Below are 14344 nucleotides of genomic sequence, written 5' to 3' on the forward strand. Positions count from 1 at the left end.
CCAGAGACATGTTCTGAAATATTTGACTACTCTGTGTCCTAAGATCTTTAAAAAAAAAAAAAAAAAAACAAGTCTACTAATCAACGTATGGATTGAAAATTATACCTGTGCTTGAACATCCCCCTTCTCTGCTAGCAGCTGGTAATACTCAATCAAATCGTTATCTAGGATTCCTGAATTGTATCCTGGGTTCTCCATTTCTTCTAACAATCTCACCCTCTGGACGGCTGAGCCACCAGACAGTGATACTTCTTCCGCCACTGAAACAAAATTAAAGAATCTGAGAAGGGATGACACTATGGGATATTATCAATGGCATAGAATATCTATGACTAAGAACATGTTGGGGAATTTCATTTCGTAATTCATCTTGCCATGTATGCGCCAACTGTCGCACTCCATTTCACTCTGCCCAGCAGGTTTTCAATCATACCGCTGCACAATTGATATTATGGTGTTTCTGTCACTTTGACTGTGAGAGAAATTTGATGGAGAAGACGCTGTTATACTTCTGTAAATGGTACCTATCCGTAAGAGGAATCAGGTTTTATTTTCATTACATTTTTAGTTACATAACAGAATAATGAAAGCCAAATATGCATCACTTTTTATTTTCAACGACGTCATGTACGGAAATAAATCAAATATCCTTAAATTTTCGCCATCTCCAATCCGAAATAGCATTCTGCGGATCTTGCACGTGTATCACTTCATTTTACAGAAACAAAATCATGAATTGTGCGAGAGACAGGTATAAACGCGAATTTTCATTGTGATCCAGGTAAGTAAGTTATAGTTCTCTAGTTCTAATGAAGACAGATTCGTAAGTAAATATTTCAATTTGGAAAGTGATCTTAGGGAGCAATTGTATCTTTTGGATGTGCTTTAAATTGAATATCATCATCCAAAAGGTACAAAAGCTATATAAGACCACTTCCCAAATTTAAAGATCTACTTACGAATCTTTCTTTCGAAAAGAAAAGCGGAACTTAATCTAGATCAAGACTCACTTCACAAAAACTGTAATCATATTATTAAATTAGTACATTCTGAATATCATTAACACTAGATTACTGAAAAATAACACAATGATTTTCTTATACTTCAAAAAATTCTTTAAGAAATTATAACTACTCTTTCAGAATTAAACAAAACAATAATTGGTATCATTGTATGATGGAGGTGTGGTATTTTGAAGAAACGTAGGTTTCACACATTAATGATTCTGATTTAACAAACAAACAAAAAAAAAAAAAAAAAAAAAAAAAAAAAAACTTTAAAACTCTTTAACAATTTTTCATATTTTAAGAATTTATTTAAACAGTAACTGACAACTTTGTATGATTGCGACTGAAATGTAAATAGTTATATAGTACACTGTAATATCTTTAACATCAAATTTCCTTCGGTGGGTGTCAACATTTATGGAGTGTTTAGAAAAGTTAAGTATTTCCATTGGATGAAGTAATCACAAGATCAATAAGTAAATTGTCAGCACCTCAACAATTCAAGGTTTACTCATCTACAAGATGTCAGTGGAGCATTGAAACTATCGACGCTCAAATTCCAAGAACTAAAGACGCTACGGTACGTGTCCCTATTTCTTTATATTATTTTACATATTTTTGACTGTTTTACACCAAGTTGCTATATTTCGTTTATTCAGATATTTTTAGAAAAAGTTCTGTAAAGAATGTGGCTAGGATTCACGTACTGCAACAAATAAATAAATTACACTTTTAATTCTTCCGTTACCTTTTACAACTATTTAGCCACTATTATATATATCTGTTGTGGTGATCCTTGTGTCTCATATCTCAGAGTAGAAGTTAGTTACAGACTGAGCCTGTGAACTACAAGGAGAGATGCTTTACTATGTGTTATACCATATATTTACATGCGCAGGAATTAAGCAACTAAGCAAAAATGAATTGAGAAGTGAACGGAAGGTGAACTTCTCGCATTACGTTTGTACATTAAAGATTATTCTGTATAAACTATGGCTTTGATAGTAACAAAAATAGTAGTAGGTAACCAACATCTAAAATATCAGAATTATTCTACATACTTTCTAAGATAGTGGAAGTTAGAACTAAATGCAGAGAAAACTAAATACATGGAAGTTCATCGGGATCGTAACAAGACACATTATGGATGCTTTAAAATATCAAATAATAATTTTGATAAAGTGAATACTTTCAAATATTACTGACCAATATTAAGAGATGAGAACCATATTCACCAAGAAATTAAATGCCGACTAAAAGCAGGGAATTCATGTTATTATTCAGTTCAAAAGCATTTGTTGTCGCGAATGCTGTCGACATGCTTGTTGTTCTGTATGGTTGCGAAACATGGTCGCTTTCTCCGAAGGAAGAGCGTAGACTGAAACTATTTGAAATCAAGATCCTGGGATGAATATTTGGACCCAAGAGGAACGGGAATGGGGAAACTTCATAACAAGGAACTACATAATTTATGCCGTTTACCAAACATTGTTAGGGCCATCAAGTCTAGGAGGCTGACGTGGACAGGTCATGAAGCCAGGATGGAAGAAAGTAGAAACGCTTTCAAAGTCTTAACTGGAAGTCCAATCGGAAAACGACCATTAATAAGCTAGGCACTGATGGGAGGACACTATTAAGATGGATCTAACAGAAATAGGAATATGAAGTAGAAACTAGATCCAGTTGGCTAAGGATAGAAGTCAGTGGAGAGCTTTGGTGAACGCGGCATTGAACCTCCAGGTTCCATAGGCCATAGAGTAGGAGAGAGAAGATAGTGAAACTCGAAATTTGACTATTCTCGAACATTACAGATGCGTCAATTCGGATATATATACCGCGCGCGCGCGCGTGAGAATGGGAGACACTTCATTATTAATGTGCCGGCCAATGAAGCACTAAAAAATGAATTGTTTCTATCTTTCTTCCCGTATCTTCCGTAGTTTCGGATTCGATTTCTCCCCCTCCCTGCCCCAAAAAATCAGAAAGTAAACATCCAATAACATACAAATGAATAAGATACAATTATCTTACCAGTATTGGCAACCTTCCTGTAAAAATCCAGCGCTTTTTCACAACTTGAAGCTACAGTAACACCAGCCCAATATCGATATCCTAGAGCCATCTGAGCCCACGAACTTCCTCCAACTGCTCCGAAAGTATAGTAGATAAGAGCTTTGGCTTGGCTGGGAATGACTGATATTCCTGACGCATACAGAAATCCTAATCCCTGAAAATGTAGAGAACAATATTAGGAGAGAATTTACATGAGTATGTTAAATTACGAACATGTAATTCTCGTACAGACTATTAGCAAATTATGAAATTTATACTGCATTATCAGCAACCACTAAATTTTGTAAGACCGTCAGTTAGAGTGGCTTTGGTATCTGGGGTGACTTTGACACATTTACCACAAAAAGTATTCAATTATTTTTATTCCCAAACACAGCATAATTTTTGTACTTACTGAGTCTAAATGTGTGAAACAGATATTATTCTAAGCTTGTAGTGAACAGCAATCGCTTACTGTGAACTTAAAAAAATAAGGAAGTTATGCTAATTTTAGTTCCAAGATGATAAGTGACGGAAAATGAAATTGGCGCCAAATTCACATTTTTCAAAGATTTCTCCTCAGGCCATTTCTCATCCAAAAAAAAGGAAAAAATTAATTTAGCATAATTTCAATGATATTTATGTATGAAAAGAAATTTGAATGAGACACTGAAGCACATTGCCCTAGCTAATTTGACATGCAATGACCCTTATGCACGATTCTGAAACACATATTTGTTTTTAAATGATATTCTGTTCTGGAAATCCCCTTCTAGTAATACACAGTTAAAGCCAATTCTGAAAGTAGGCGTGCACTGAGAAACACTATTGACGAAATTATGATTCCATTAAGAATATCTTTTCAATTTAAGCTTTAAAGTATACTTTCGGAAGTGGGTTTTACCTCCCCCCCCCAAAAAAAAGTGTCTTTTTTTGGGCTGGGGGAAATTCCAACCCTGCAAAAACACTTTCTGTTCTGTAGTGGAAGGCTGCCAGCTCATATATATATATATATATATATATATATATATATATATATATATATATATATATATATATATATATATACATTTTTGTGCTAATGTTATTTATATTTTTCAATTACCACATCCCATTCCTCATTAGATCACCGCGTATCTAAATTCAATTTTAGATTCCTTAAGCAAACAAAGAAATATTTAAAAACAAGTCTCTCTGTTTTATTTTTGGCCCCAAATAAAATTCTTGAATCATTCATATTGTGTTGTGCTTCCTTCAAATATTTTCAAACCTTTCATCTGTGTTACTTTACTATTTGATGAGTGACTAGATCCATGGACATTTTTATTCATTGTTCTACCCTCGTCAGTCCGTTTTGTTTTTTATTATTCTTTCTTCTGTGTTTAACCCTGTGATCAAGGTTCCACGGGGGAACCGAAAGCTACGAAATGCTAAGTGTTTCCAGGAATAACAGTAATTTGTATGTAAAATGATTGTAAAAATTCCTGAGCGTGCCATTATAGAGTGAAATAACTAAGAAAATACCTGAAACATACGGACGAGATTAAATAAAATACTTGTTTCTTCCATGTCTATCTACCTATTTGCGACTGCCTGACCGTACAGTATGGAAATGGGATAAAATTTAAGTCACAATGTGAGAGATATCTCAGAATTAGAACTAATGGATATTAAAGGACTTTCCGACCGACAAGATCAGAAATACTCCTTTAAAGTGCTGTTTATGATTGATTTTAGATTGGTGCACGGAAGCAGAGGAATAACAAGTCACTGTACTCAACCAATTATCTCATGATACGCTCACATACAAATGCCAGGACACGAAAAACTGAAAGAACATGCTGTAACTAAAGGAAGCACGGCTATTCCATTCCCGAATGGTTAAGAAAATATTGCAAAAAGCGGGATTCCATTCACGTCACTTTTCTATCTGCAGGTTATGATATAATTTCTACTGAAAGCAAGACAATGATTACAACATACTTTTGAAACATTAACTATACAGAAGATGCAGAAATGCAACACATAAATACCTACCATTTGGGCATCAGGCACTCCTCTCTCTGCTAATTCCTCAAACAATTCCTTCGCAGCAGTTATATTCTGCTTCAATGTGGATCCAAATAATCGAGCCCAGGCAATACGCACTTTAGCCTGGTCATTTCCTAAATCTGCTGCTTTTTTCAACAATTCAAAAGCTTCTTGTTTGTTTGGTCGAGTTGCATTCAGCAGTGTTACGGCCGCCTCGTAGATCGTTTGAGCTGAAACAGAAATAATATTTTCAGTTTTCTTTCTTCCTTTCTTGTTCGTTCGTTTGACTGGATTTGAAGTCCATTTTCACCCAAGGTTTGATGAAATGGAATGTCCCTACTGACACAAAAAGCATCTGTCATTAAATCAGTACCCTACTCAAAAATCCTTTATTTTAAAAATTTCATCTTTCATCTAAGAAACACCTAAATGAGCCTAACTTTATTTTTAAAAAGTCATTTCTATTCGTGCTCTACGAATAGTATTGTTTAATTTAGAATTCCAGGATAATCTATTTACTTATAATATTCTCATCTCATTTGCATCTTACTACAAAGTCTTTTAAAAATAGTGCATTATCCCGCCCATTGAAAGTTGTGTTGTTACTGAGAGGTTTCCAAAAATTTGAATGTTTGTTATATCATAGCGTGCTTACTTTCTAACACTGAATAATAACTGTGGTAGTTGTAAATTTTCATTTAACATGTAGATTTGAAATATATAATAATCTGACGTACTGTCATTTGAACAATACAGTTTTATATTGGATTGACAACATTGTTCGTCTGTTGGTATTGCCGAATATGTCAAACAATTTCTCTCTGATAACATCACTTCGTGCAAAATAGAAGTAGAAGCGATTTTCAACTACTAGTTTAGATTACACGAGTGCACGAAGTTAAAACACCCAGACTATATGTAATTATCCACATTTAATGGTTAGGAAATGTCTCCAGCTCTTACTGATGGCCAAGTTGGATAAAGAAACAGACCTGCACTCCCCCCTCCCCCCCCCGCAAAGATTCGATCCAATTATCTATTAAAATGACTGTCGAGATATAAACTGTAGAGCACGTGTGTTTTTAGGGCAACTTTCTCACAGATGGTTATGTGTCTACTAGCAAACCAAACTTTGATTTTGCTATGAACTGAAGTGAATCTGTTAAATATTTGCTAATGATAAATAAGGATACATACTGAGTACTTCAGAGATAAAAAGATCTTACTTTATAAGGGAAGAAAAATATAGTACCGGTACTTTTCCATACGATTTCTTTAACTTTATCAATGCCATCAGCTGTATTACAAGACTGGTGACTTTTGGGTAAGGACTCCCTGCTTTCCGTGGAGTTTCTTTTCTTAAAAGATGTAAGTATAATCCTCATTTCTGAACTCGTTTAAACGCGGTCTCATAAAAACTACGCTGGAACCGGAGAAGGCGAGTTAATGCCAACTTCGAGAATAATAGTTCACTAACCTTTACTGGAAAAATATTCCTTAATCTTCAAGAAAGTGAGACACCTCTTCAACGAAACCGCGTGGAACAGTATTGTAAAGTACCCAAAATCCTTACATGTGTTTGTCTAATTTATGTTGTTTATTATAAAACAAGGAAGTTATAGTCATACTGCTTAGAAAAAAAAAAATAAAAACAGATAACGTCGGCATCACACCACAATTATAGGAAGTTTTCCTATACGGAAATAAGGAAGTAAGAGATTGCAGAAAGAGACCTGAGCTAAGCTCTTCGCCACAACCAGGAAGCACCTGAATCCCGGAAAGGGGTTGTGCTGGTTGAGGATGAAGACTAGAATCGGGGAGTTGTAATTAAGATTGGAGAGTGGAAGGACATCGTTTGGAGTTGAACTGAGCTGAACAACCTGTGAGTACTACATCTATTTGCGATGTTAGATAACCATAATGGTTAAGTTTCTGTGCCATTACGATGTAGTAGATTTCTATAGTTAAGACCATTTCGAATCCTAATAGCTTGTGGTGTGATGTCGAAAATATCCAAAAGTAATTGAGTATTTCATTTCTTATCCTAAGACGATTTGTTAAATTCATCCTCGAGTTGTCTAAATACACGGTGTTACAAATTTCAGATGAGCTACGCTCTGCCCCCAAATATAAAAAGTTTCTAAGATACTAAATCATTCCGGTTAGAAATTTGTAGCACACGTTATGGTGGAAGCATCCGGTTTTATCCATTTATGGGTAAAATTAAGATTCCGGACAACATTAATTAGAGTATGGTCATTTACCACATATGTTTCGATTTCGGAGATCTCGCTTATTTTATAGGCCATTCAAGTTACATTAAATTAGATACATCATGCTTGATTCCGATGCCTCATACATATGGGAATGAAGCGTATCACGCGTAGTTTAAATTATTTAGACGATAACATCAGTTTGTCAAGTTGAGTAAAAGGAGTTTCATGTTTTTTTTTTCTTTTCTCTCTCTCTCTCATAGTATGCTGAAATTACAGACGTCAGTTGTTATAATGCTATATAGTCTTGCGAGATTCATTTCCTCTTGTTACTAAAGAAACGGACAATACACCAAGATTCTTGTTGTCATATAGGAATTTGCTGCATTTACAAACTAATGGTCAGTGTACTTTGCTTAGGTTGCAAAATTAGCCGCAATGAGAAGGTTTATTTTCTGTTCGTATATAGGATATGAATAATACTTCCAGCAGTGATACAGAACATTCAGACGGACAATTTAGAACGTTAAGATACAAAAAGATTCCAATAAAAGTAAAAATCCCTCCCCTAAAACAGAAATACAGTAAGTCTAAGAAAATGCAGGGACAACACAGTGAAGGTCAGGGAGCTCAAAATCCTATTGTTAATGTATACAATTCCCATTATCCAGTTCCGAAATTTAAACCACACAAAATCACGATACAGCAGTTCTTTGATGAATATGATGACTGTGTACGGTTAAATAATTGGACTGATAAAATAGCAAAACAAATGATAATCACCGCGTTTCCAGGGAAACTAAAAGAACAATTGCGAACTTTGTTAAAGAGAAAGAACATTACAGATGAAACAACCTACGCGAATTGTAAAGCTGAGATAATTAAATGTTTCAAGAATGCTAGAGATAGTGTAGATTTTTTCTCTACCGTACAGAATAGGATTCAGAAAAAGCATGAACCCATTCAGTCGTTTGTTTATGATATTTTATCCATGGTAGACAAACATGCTCCGACTTTGACAGAAGAGCAGATCATTTCAATCATTACAGCAGGGTTGAAACCGTACTATATTCAACACCTAGGTTATGAGTCTTTTGACACTTTAGATGCGTTTATTCAGGCTCTCTATACGTTAGAAGCAAATGAATGTAAAATTAGAAATAGGAAAAAGAGAGAAATAGATGCACGTATTAAGAAAGCGTATAAGAAGAAGTGTAGAAAAGGGAAATGTAGGTGTTCGTCATCTGATTCTGAATCAGAATCTACGGTTACTGACAGTTCTTCGTCCGAGTCCGAGGACGAGATTACGTCACATAGGCACAAGAAAAATAAAAGGAAAGCAATTCGAGAATTAGTAGAGAAACAACAACACAGAACAGAACACTCGGAAACTCAGAACACAAACACACCTTCATCATCATCTCAAAGTAGCGAGGTTACATCTTCCATTAGCCAGTTACAGAAAGAAATAGAAAAATTGTCGCTGAGAATCGAAGGCGGTTCTTCAGATTCGCAAAAGTTAAACACCAACTGTGCGCAAAATAATTCTCAATCCCATCAGAATAACAGAAATAATTTTCGAGGTAGTAAGAGAGGCAATTTTAAGAATAATCAGGGTAGAAACAATACTCAATACAACAATTTTAGAGGGAAAAATAACAATTTTCGAGGCCGTGGTGGTCGCGGTAATTTTAGATCAGGACGCGCAAATTATCATAACAACCAGTGTTGTTGTCATCATACTAACGTGCCTCATGTACAACAAGTACCTACTTTTAATCAAATGCAGGGTGTACATCACATGCAAAGTAATGGTACAACATATTATGTTCCTGTACAAAACCCTTCCCAAATGAATCAGGTACAGGGAACTCATAATTTAAACTGACAACGTCTGTACATGCAGACGGTGGATGTACAGATAACAAGAAAAAGGGCCCACCCGTAGATATTAATAATACTAGTATACACCGTCAATATAAACAAAAGAATGTTCAGGGAGAAGAGATACAGACTCCATTAGAAATTGAAGGGGACATGGTTAGATTTACAATTCAACTGAGAAAGAAACCATTAAAAATAATTGCAGATACGGCAAGTACAATATCAATTTTAGATAAATCATTGCTATCTCCTAAAACTAAATTGTCACAGGAAATTACGAAAGTTGTTGGTGTTTCATGTGAACCTATAGAGCTGAAACACACAGCCATAATCAAATTTCTAATCAACGGTCGATCCTTTCATCACAGGTTTAGAATAGTGGAAAATTTTGGTCCGAAAGCTCTTTTAGGAAATGACTTCTTTATTTTTCATAACGCCCGTGTTGATTACCTTAATAAGATGCTATCTTTGTTTAGATATGGAAAGCCTCCTCGTAACACACAACAACAGAGTAATACGGGTCATCAGGTTTCAGAGCCAATATTTTGTTTGTTGACAGAGGCATATGATCCAAAGTTTGTCACTCATAAGAGGACGTATCTTCCTCCAAGGACAAGAATAATTGTTCCACTTAGATGTATTAATTCGAAATCAGGTCAAGAAGTGATTTTAGAGCCAGACATGTCTATAATTGAGAAACTAGGAATTTTAGTGCCGCGAGCTATTTTAAATAAAAACGAACCTGTAGTTGAAATTATTAACCCTTTAGTCACAAAAGTCGTTCTTCATAAGAATTTTGTAATCGGAAAAGCGGAAGACGTTCAAATTGAAGAGTCAAATCAATGTTGTCAATCAATAGATGAAAATTATGTGGATGAGGAATTATTACGGGAAGGACAACAGTTATTCCAAATTTCTAAATTAAATATTGGTCAAGATGCCAGTCCTGAATATAGAGAAAAAGTAATAGACCTCTGCTACCGCTTTGCTGATGTGTTTACGTGGAATCCTAACAGGATCGGAAAAGCAAGACATTTTCAATGTAAAATTGAACTTAACACAGAAATTCCGTTTTCACGCAAACAATTTCCAATTCCACATGCACTGAAATCGGAAGTTACGCAATTTATAAATACGTTATTGGAACAACGGGTGATACAAAGATCCAATTCGCCTTATAATTCTCCGGTTATGTTTCTTAGGAAACCGTCAGGAAAACTGCGCAAGATTATTGATCTGAGAGAATTGAATTCACGAGTTTTATATCATAGTGTTAGTTTACCTCCTGTCAGTGAAATACTGTCAACTATGTCAGGACACTTGTACTACGGATACTTGGATATCTCTAATGCTTTTTTCACATTAGAATTAGAGCCTCAATCAAGGAAATTTACATCATTTAGCATTCCAAATCTTGGAAAATTCGAATACCTTCGTATGCCACAAGGTTATGTAAATTCTCCTTTTTATTTTAATACGTTCCTGTCAGTTGTACTAGCTAATTTACAGCCCGACAATATAGCCTTATATGTGGATGATCTATTTCTATTTTCAAATTCTGAAGAGAAATTTGTAGAAGTTCTAGAACAACTGTTGCATAGACTGAGAATCTATGGTTTAAGAGTGTCGGTAGAGAAATCACAGTTTCTCATGAAATCAATCATAGCGTTGGGACACAAAATTTCAAAATTTGGGTTTGAAGTTTCAGACAGAATTTTGAAAACTATTGAAACTTATCCTCCACCTAAAAATACGAAACAATTACGATCCTACTTAGGGCTTTGTAATTATATTCGAAAATTTTTGCCCAATTATGCAGAAATCACGGAACCGCTTCAAAAGCTCGTTCGTAAACGAGAAAGGTTTGAATGGACCGCTCAACATCAAGAAATCTTTGAACTTTTGAAACAGAAATTGCTAGCAGCCCCCGCTCTTGCACCGTACGATCAAAACAAACCCTTGTGCTTGTATACTGACGGGTCAAGGACAGCAATTTCTTCAATTTTGCTGCAGACAGATGATGAAAATTCAGGTGAATGGTATGTTATCTCATACTACTCTCGTTTGTTAACAGAATCAGAGAAAAAATTGAGTGTTTTAGAAATTGAACTTCTAGCAATTATAGCTTCATTTCGAGCATTTCGTTACTTCCTGCTTGGAAGACATTTTTATCTGAAGACAGATTCAAGAGCTCTAACATTTCTGAAGACCAGTAAGAATTTGCCACCAAAACTTTTGAAATGGTATTTTTATATATCAGATTATCAATTCACGCCAATACATGTAAAAAGTGAGCTCAATATAGCTGACGGACTTAGCCGTTACACATTACTTCCCGTACAGCCGGGAGATCTTTCAGTAGAAAATATCGATCAAGACAAATGTTTAGTGAATTTCACAGAGCCACAGGATATAGGCCGCTATCAAAGAGAGGACACATTCTTTGGAGATATTTATAAATATTTAGAAACGGGTGAAGTTTCATCTAACACCAATGCAGTACGAATGTCGAAATGCTATGAATTAGTAGATGGAAAACTTTACCGAATACATAAGTTTGCAAACGTAGCCAAACGTTTACTATGTATTCCCTTTAAGTTACAAAACAAAGTGTTTGATATGATTCATAAGTCGCCATTAACCTCTGCTCATCAAGGTCAAACGAGAACATATAACTATGCATTGCATAGAATTTATTTTCCACACATGAAAACGTTCATTAGAAACAAGGTTAGAAGTTGCCCATCCTGTTTATTAAATAAGAGAGTCACTAAACCTCCAAAAATGTTACCACAGACATATGCTCAATCACAGCCTTTTTCTACTATCCAAATCGATCAGGTAGGCCCTTTCCCAATGTCTGAAAAGCATAACAAATACATTCTCATCACATGTGATCTTTGTACTAGGTATATTGTAACAGATGCTTTAATAGACTTAACAGCAGAATCAATTGCTGACTCGTTATATCGGAAAGTATTTCTCAAGTATGGTTTGCCAGAGAAAATTTTTTTGGACAGACTTCCCGGACACCGCAGTAAATTAATGGCCGAACTTTCAGAAAGGTTGGGAACCACATTGAATTTCATAGCTGTCAATCAGCACGAATCTTTAGGTTTGGTGGAGAAAACAGCAGACACTATTCAGCAAGCGTTACGACACTATGTATCGTCTAAAGGACACACATGGGACTTATTTTTACCAGCACTCACCTTTTCGTTAAATAATGTTACAAACGTGACAACAAAATTTAGCAATTTCTTTTTGCTACATGGTTATCAGCCAAGATCATTGTTGGAAAATGAATTTCAGACTCCAGTGCAAAACATCGAAAATGCAGACCGCATTGAAGTTTTGAAAACGATAAGAGAAGAGGCTTATCAAAATATGATCAAGAATTATCAAAAGCAACTTAAGAAGTTTCTTCAAGAAAACAAACAAGCAGAATTCCAGATTGGGGATGTTGTCTTAGTGAAGGACCATCAGAAAAAGAAAGGGATCCCAGAAGTGTTCAGTCACAAATATAACAAGAAAGCTACAGTTGTAGGTTTCACTAACAGTGCGAACAAAATCGTCGTAGAATATCAAAATAAGAAGAATAACGCCAAACGTGATGAAGTGGACATCAGATCTTTAAAGAAGATTTCATCAGTAAGAGAAGAAGACGCTGAGACATAAACATCCATTAGCCTGGAAAGTAGGCAATTTGCTCCACAACACATGGGACGAAGAAAATTCTCCAAGATTTGCATCTATGGAAACAATTCAACATCTACAACTAAGAAACATGATGAATGATGTGATCAGCACCAAAGGACAAGCGAAGACGCTAGATGTAATTTTCTTCCCAGATCCAAGAAACGGTCTTTCTGATCTCTACGTATGAATTTGTTAAAATTTTCCAATACGTGGAATTGGTCGACTAAAATTTATAGAACGTACATTATAAACACCTCACAACTTAATATAACTAGAATTTATTTTACCTTCTTTTTCCTGCTCAGTGAGTTCCCTCGGTGGCACATTTAACGGCGGAATCTCTTCCAAATCATCGTCTGCAGAATCTTCACCGCTCTTTCCTAAATCATATTCATCCCCCTCTACCTGCGCTATTACTTTCTGGAACCACTTCGTATCATCTTTAATCAACGAATCCGCATCCAAAATAATCTTATCGATCACTTTTCCAGAATCACTACCGTCATCACCTTTCTTCTTCGATTCCTCACTTTTATCATTACTTTTCGACAAGTCAGGAGCTGCAACGATTCTAATTGCACTCGAATGCAGTAAATTGTCAGTATTTAATGTATCGGCGTCACTTCTGTGCCTCCTGCCTTCCGAACGCAGATTGTCCTCGGAATTATCTTCAACTTCATCGTGCTTCTTCTTGTCTTTTATTGTCACAGAGGTGAATGTAAATCTTTGATGATTATGTCTTTCATGTTGATCCACTGGATGGTTATCTCCCTGTCGGGCCTCTCTCTCACCACGATCATCTGCGAACTCACACTCAAGGACCAGAAGTAATAATGTTAAATAGAACAAGAATTTCTTCTCATTCATTTTTACCTGGAACGAAAAAAAAAAACGTAAGACATCATTTACAATTGCAGGCTTAATTTATAACAAAATAATGCTCAAATGTTTCTGTAGATAATTAAAAGCAACTTAATAAGTAAACATTACTATGTTGCAACTGATTTCTCTCTCTGATGATCTAACTGTAATTAATATTATTTAGAAAGTTGTAGAGTAATTTCTTTTCTTTGTATAATATTTCTGTTACTATTTGTGAAATAGTGTATTATGTATTATCTTGCATGTGAGAATAGTGAAAATAGATTGTGTATGATACAGTGGATCTGAACGATTTGTATAAATACGTAAGAAAGCGAACCGTCCTGGTCGGAAAGGTATACCGTACCAGCAAATTGAGAGAAGAGAAAAATAAGGTTATTGTAATTGAAAGTGAAGAAAATTGCTTGGAAGATAAGATAAGTACACCCTGTGTCTACATGGACAATCAACAGGCCAAAAGTACACACATTAAACCACAAAAATATACAAAAAAATAAAATTCAGTCGTACACTTAAAAAAAAAAAAAAAAAAAAAAAAAAAAAAAAAAAAAATTATGGGAAGCAATAATTCGTTTA

General features: G+C 35.1%; 1 protein-coding gene across 2 annotated transcripts in view; it reads right to left on the reverse strand.

The window, feature by feature from the left end:
- Positions 1-14344, reverse strand: part of Hrd3 (HMG-coA reductase degradation 3) — a 74504-nt gene that overhangs the window by 45438 nt on the left and 14722 nt on the right. For both annotated transcript variants that reach the window (XM_081730675.1, XM_081730673.1), the window contains exons 2-5: positions 13174-13759; positions 5097-5320; positions 3039-3234; positions 106-260 (exon numbers count right to left, since the gene is read on the reverse strand). In XM_081730675.1, coding sequence (XP_081586801.1) covers positions 106-260; positions 3039-3234; positions 5097-5320; positions 13174-13753 — 1155 coding nt within the window. In that variant the 5' untranslated portion in view covers positions 13754-13759. The remainder of the gene's footprint in view (positions 1-105; positions 261-3038; positions 3235-5096; positions 5321-13173; positions 13760-14344) is intronic.

Source organism: Thermobia domestica, chromosome 11 (genome assembly GCF_964235325.1).
Source record: "Thermobia domestica chromosome 11, izTheDome1.hap1.1, whole genome shotgun sequence".
NCBI lineage: Eukaryota > Metazoa > Arthropoda > Insecta > Zygentoma > Lepismatidae > Thermobia > Thermobia domestica.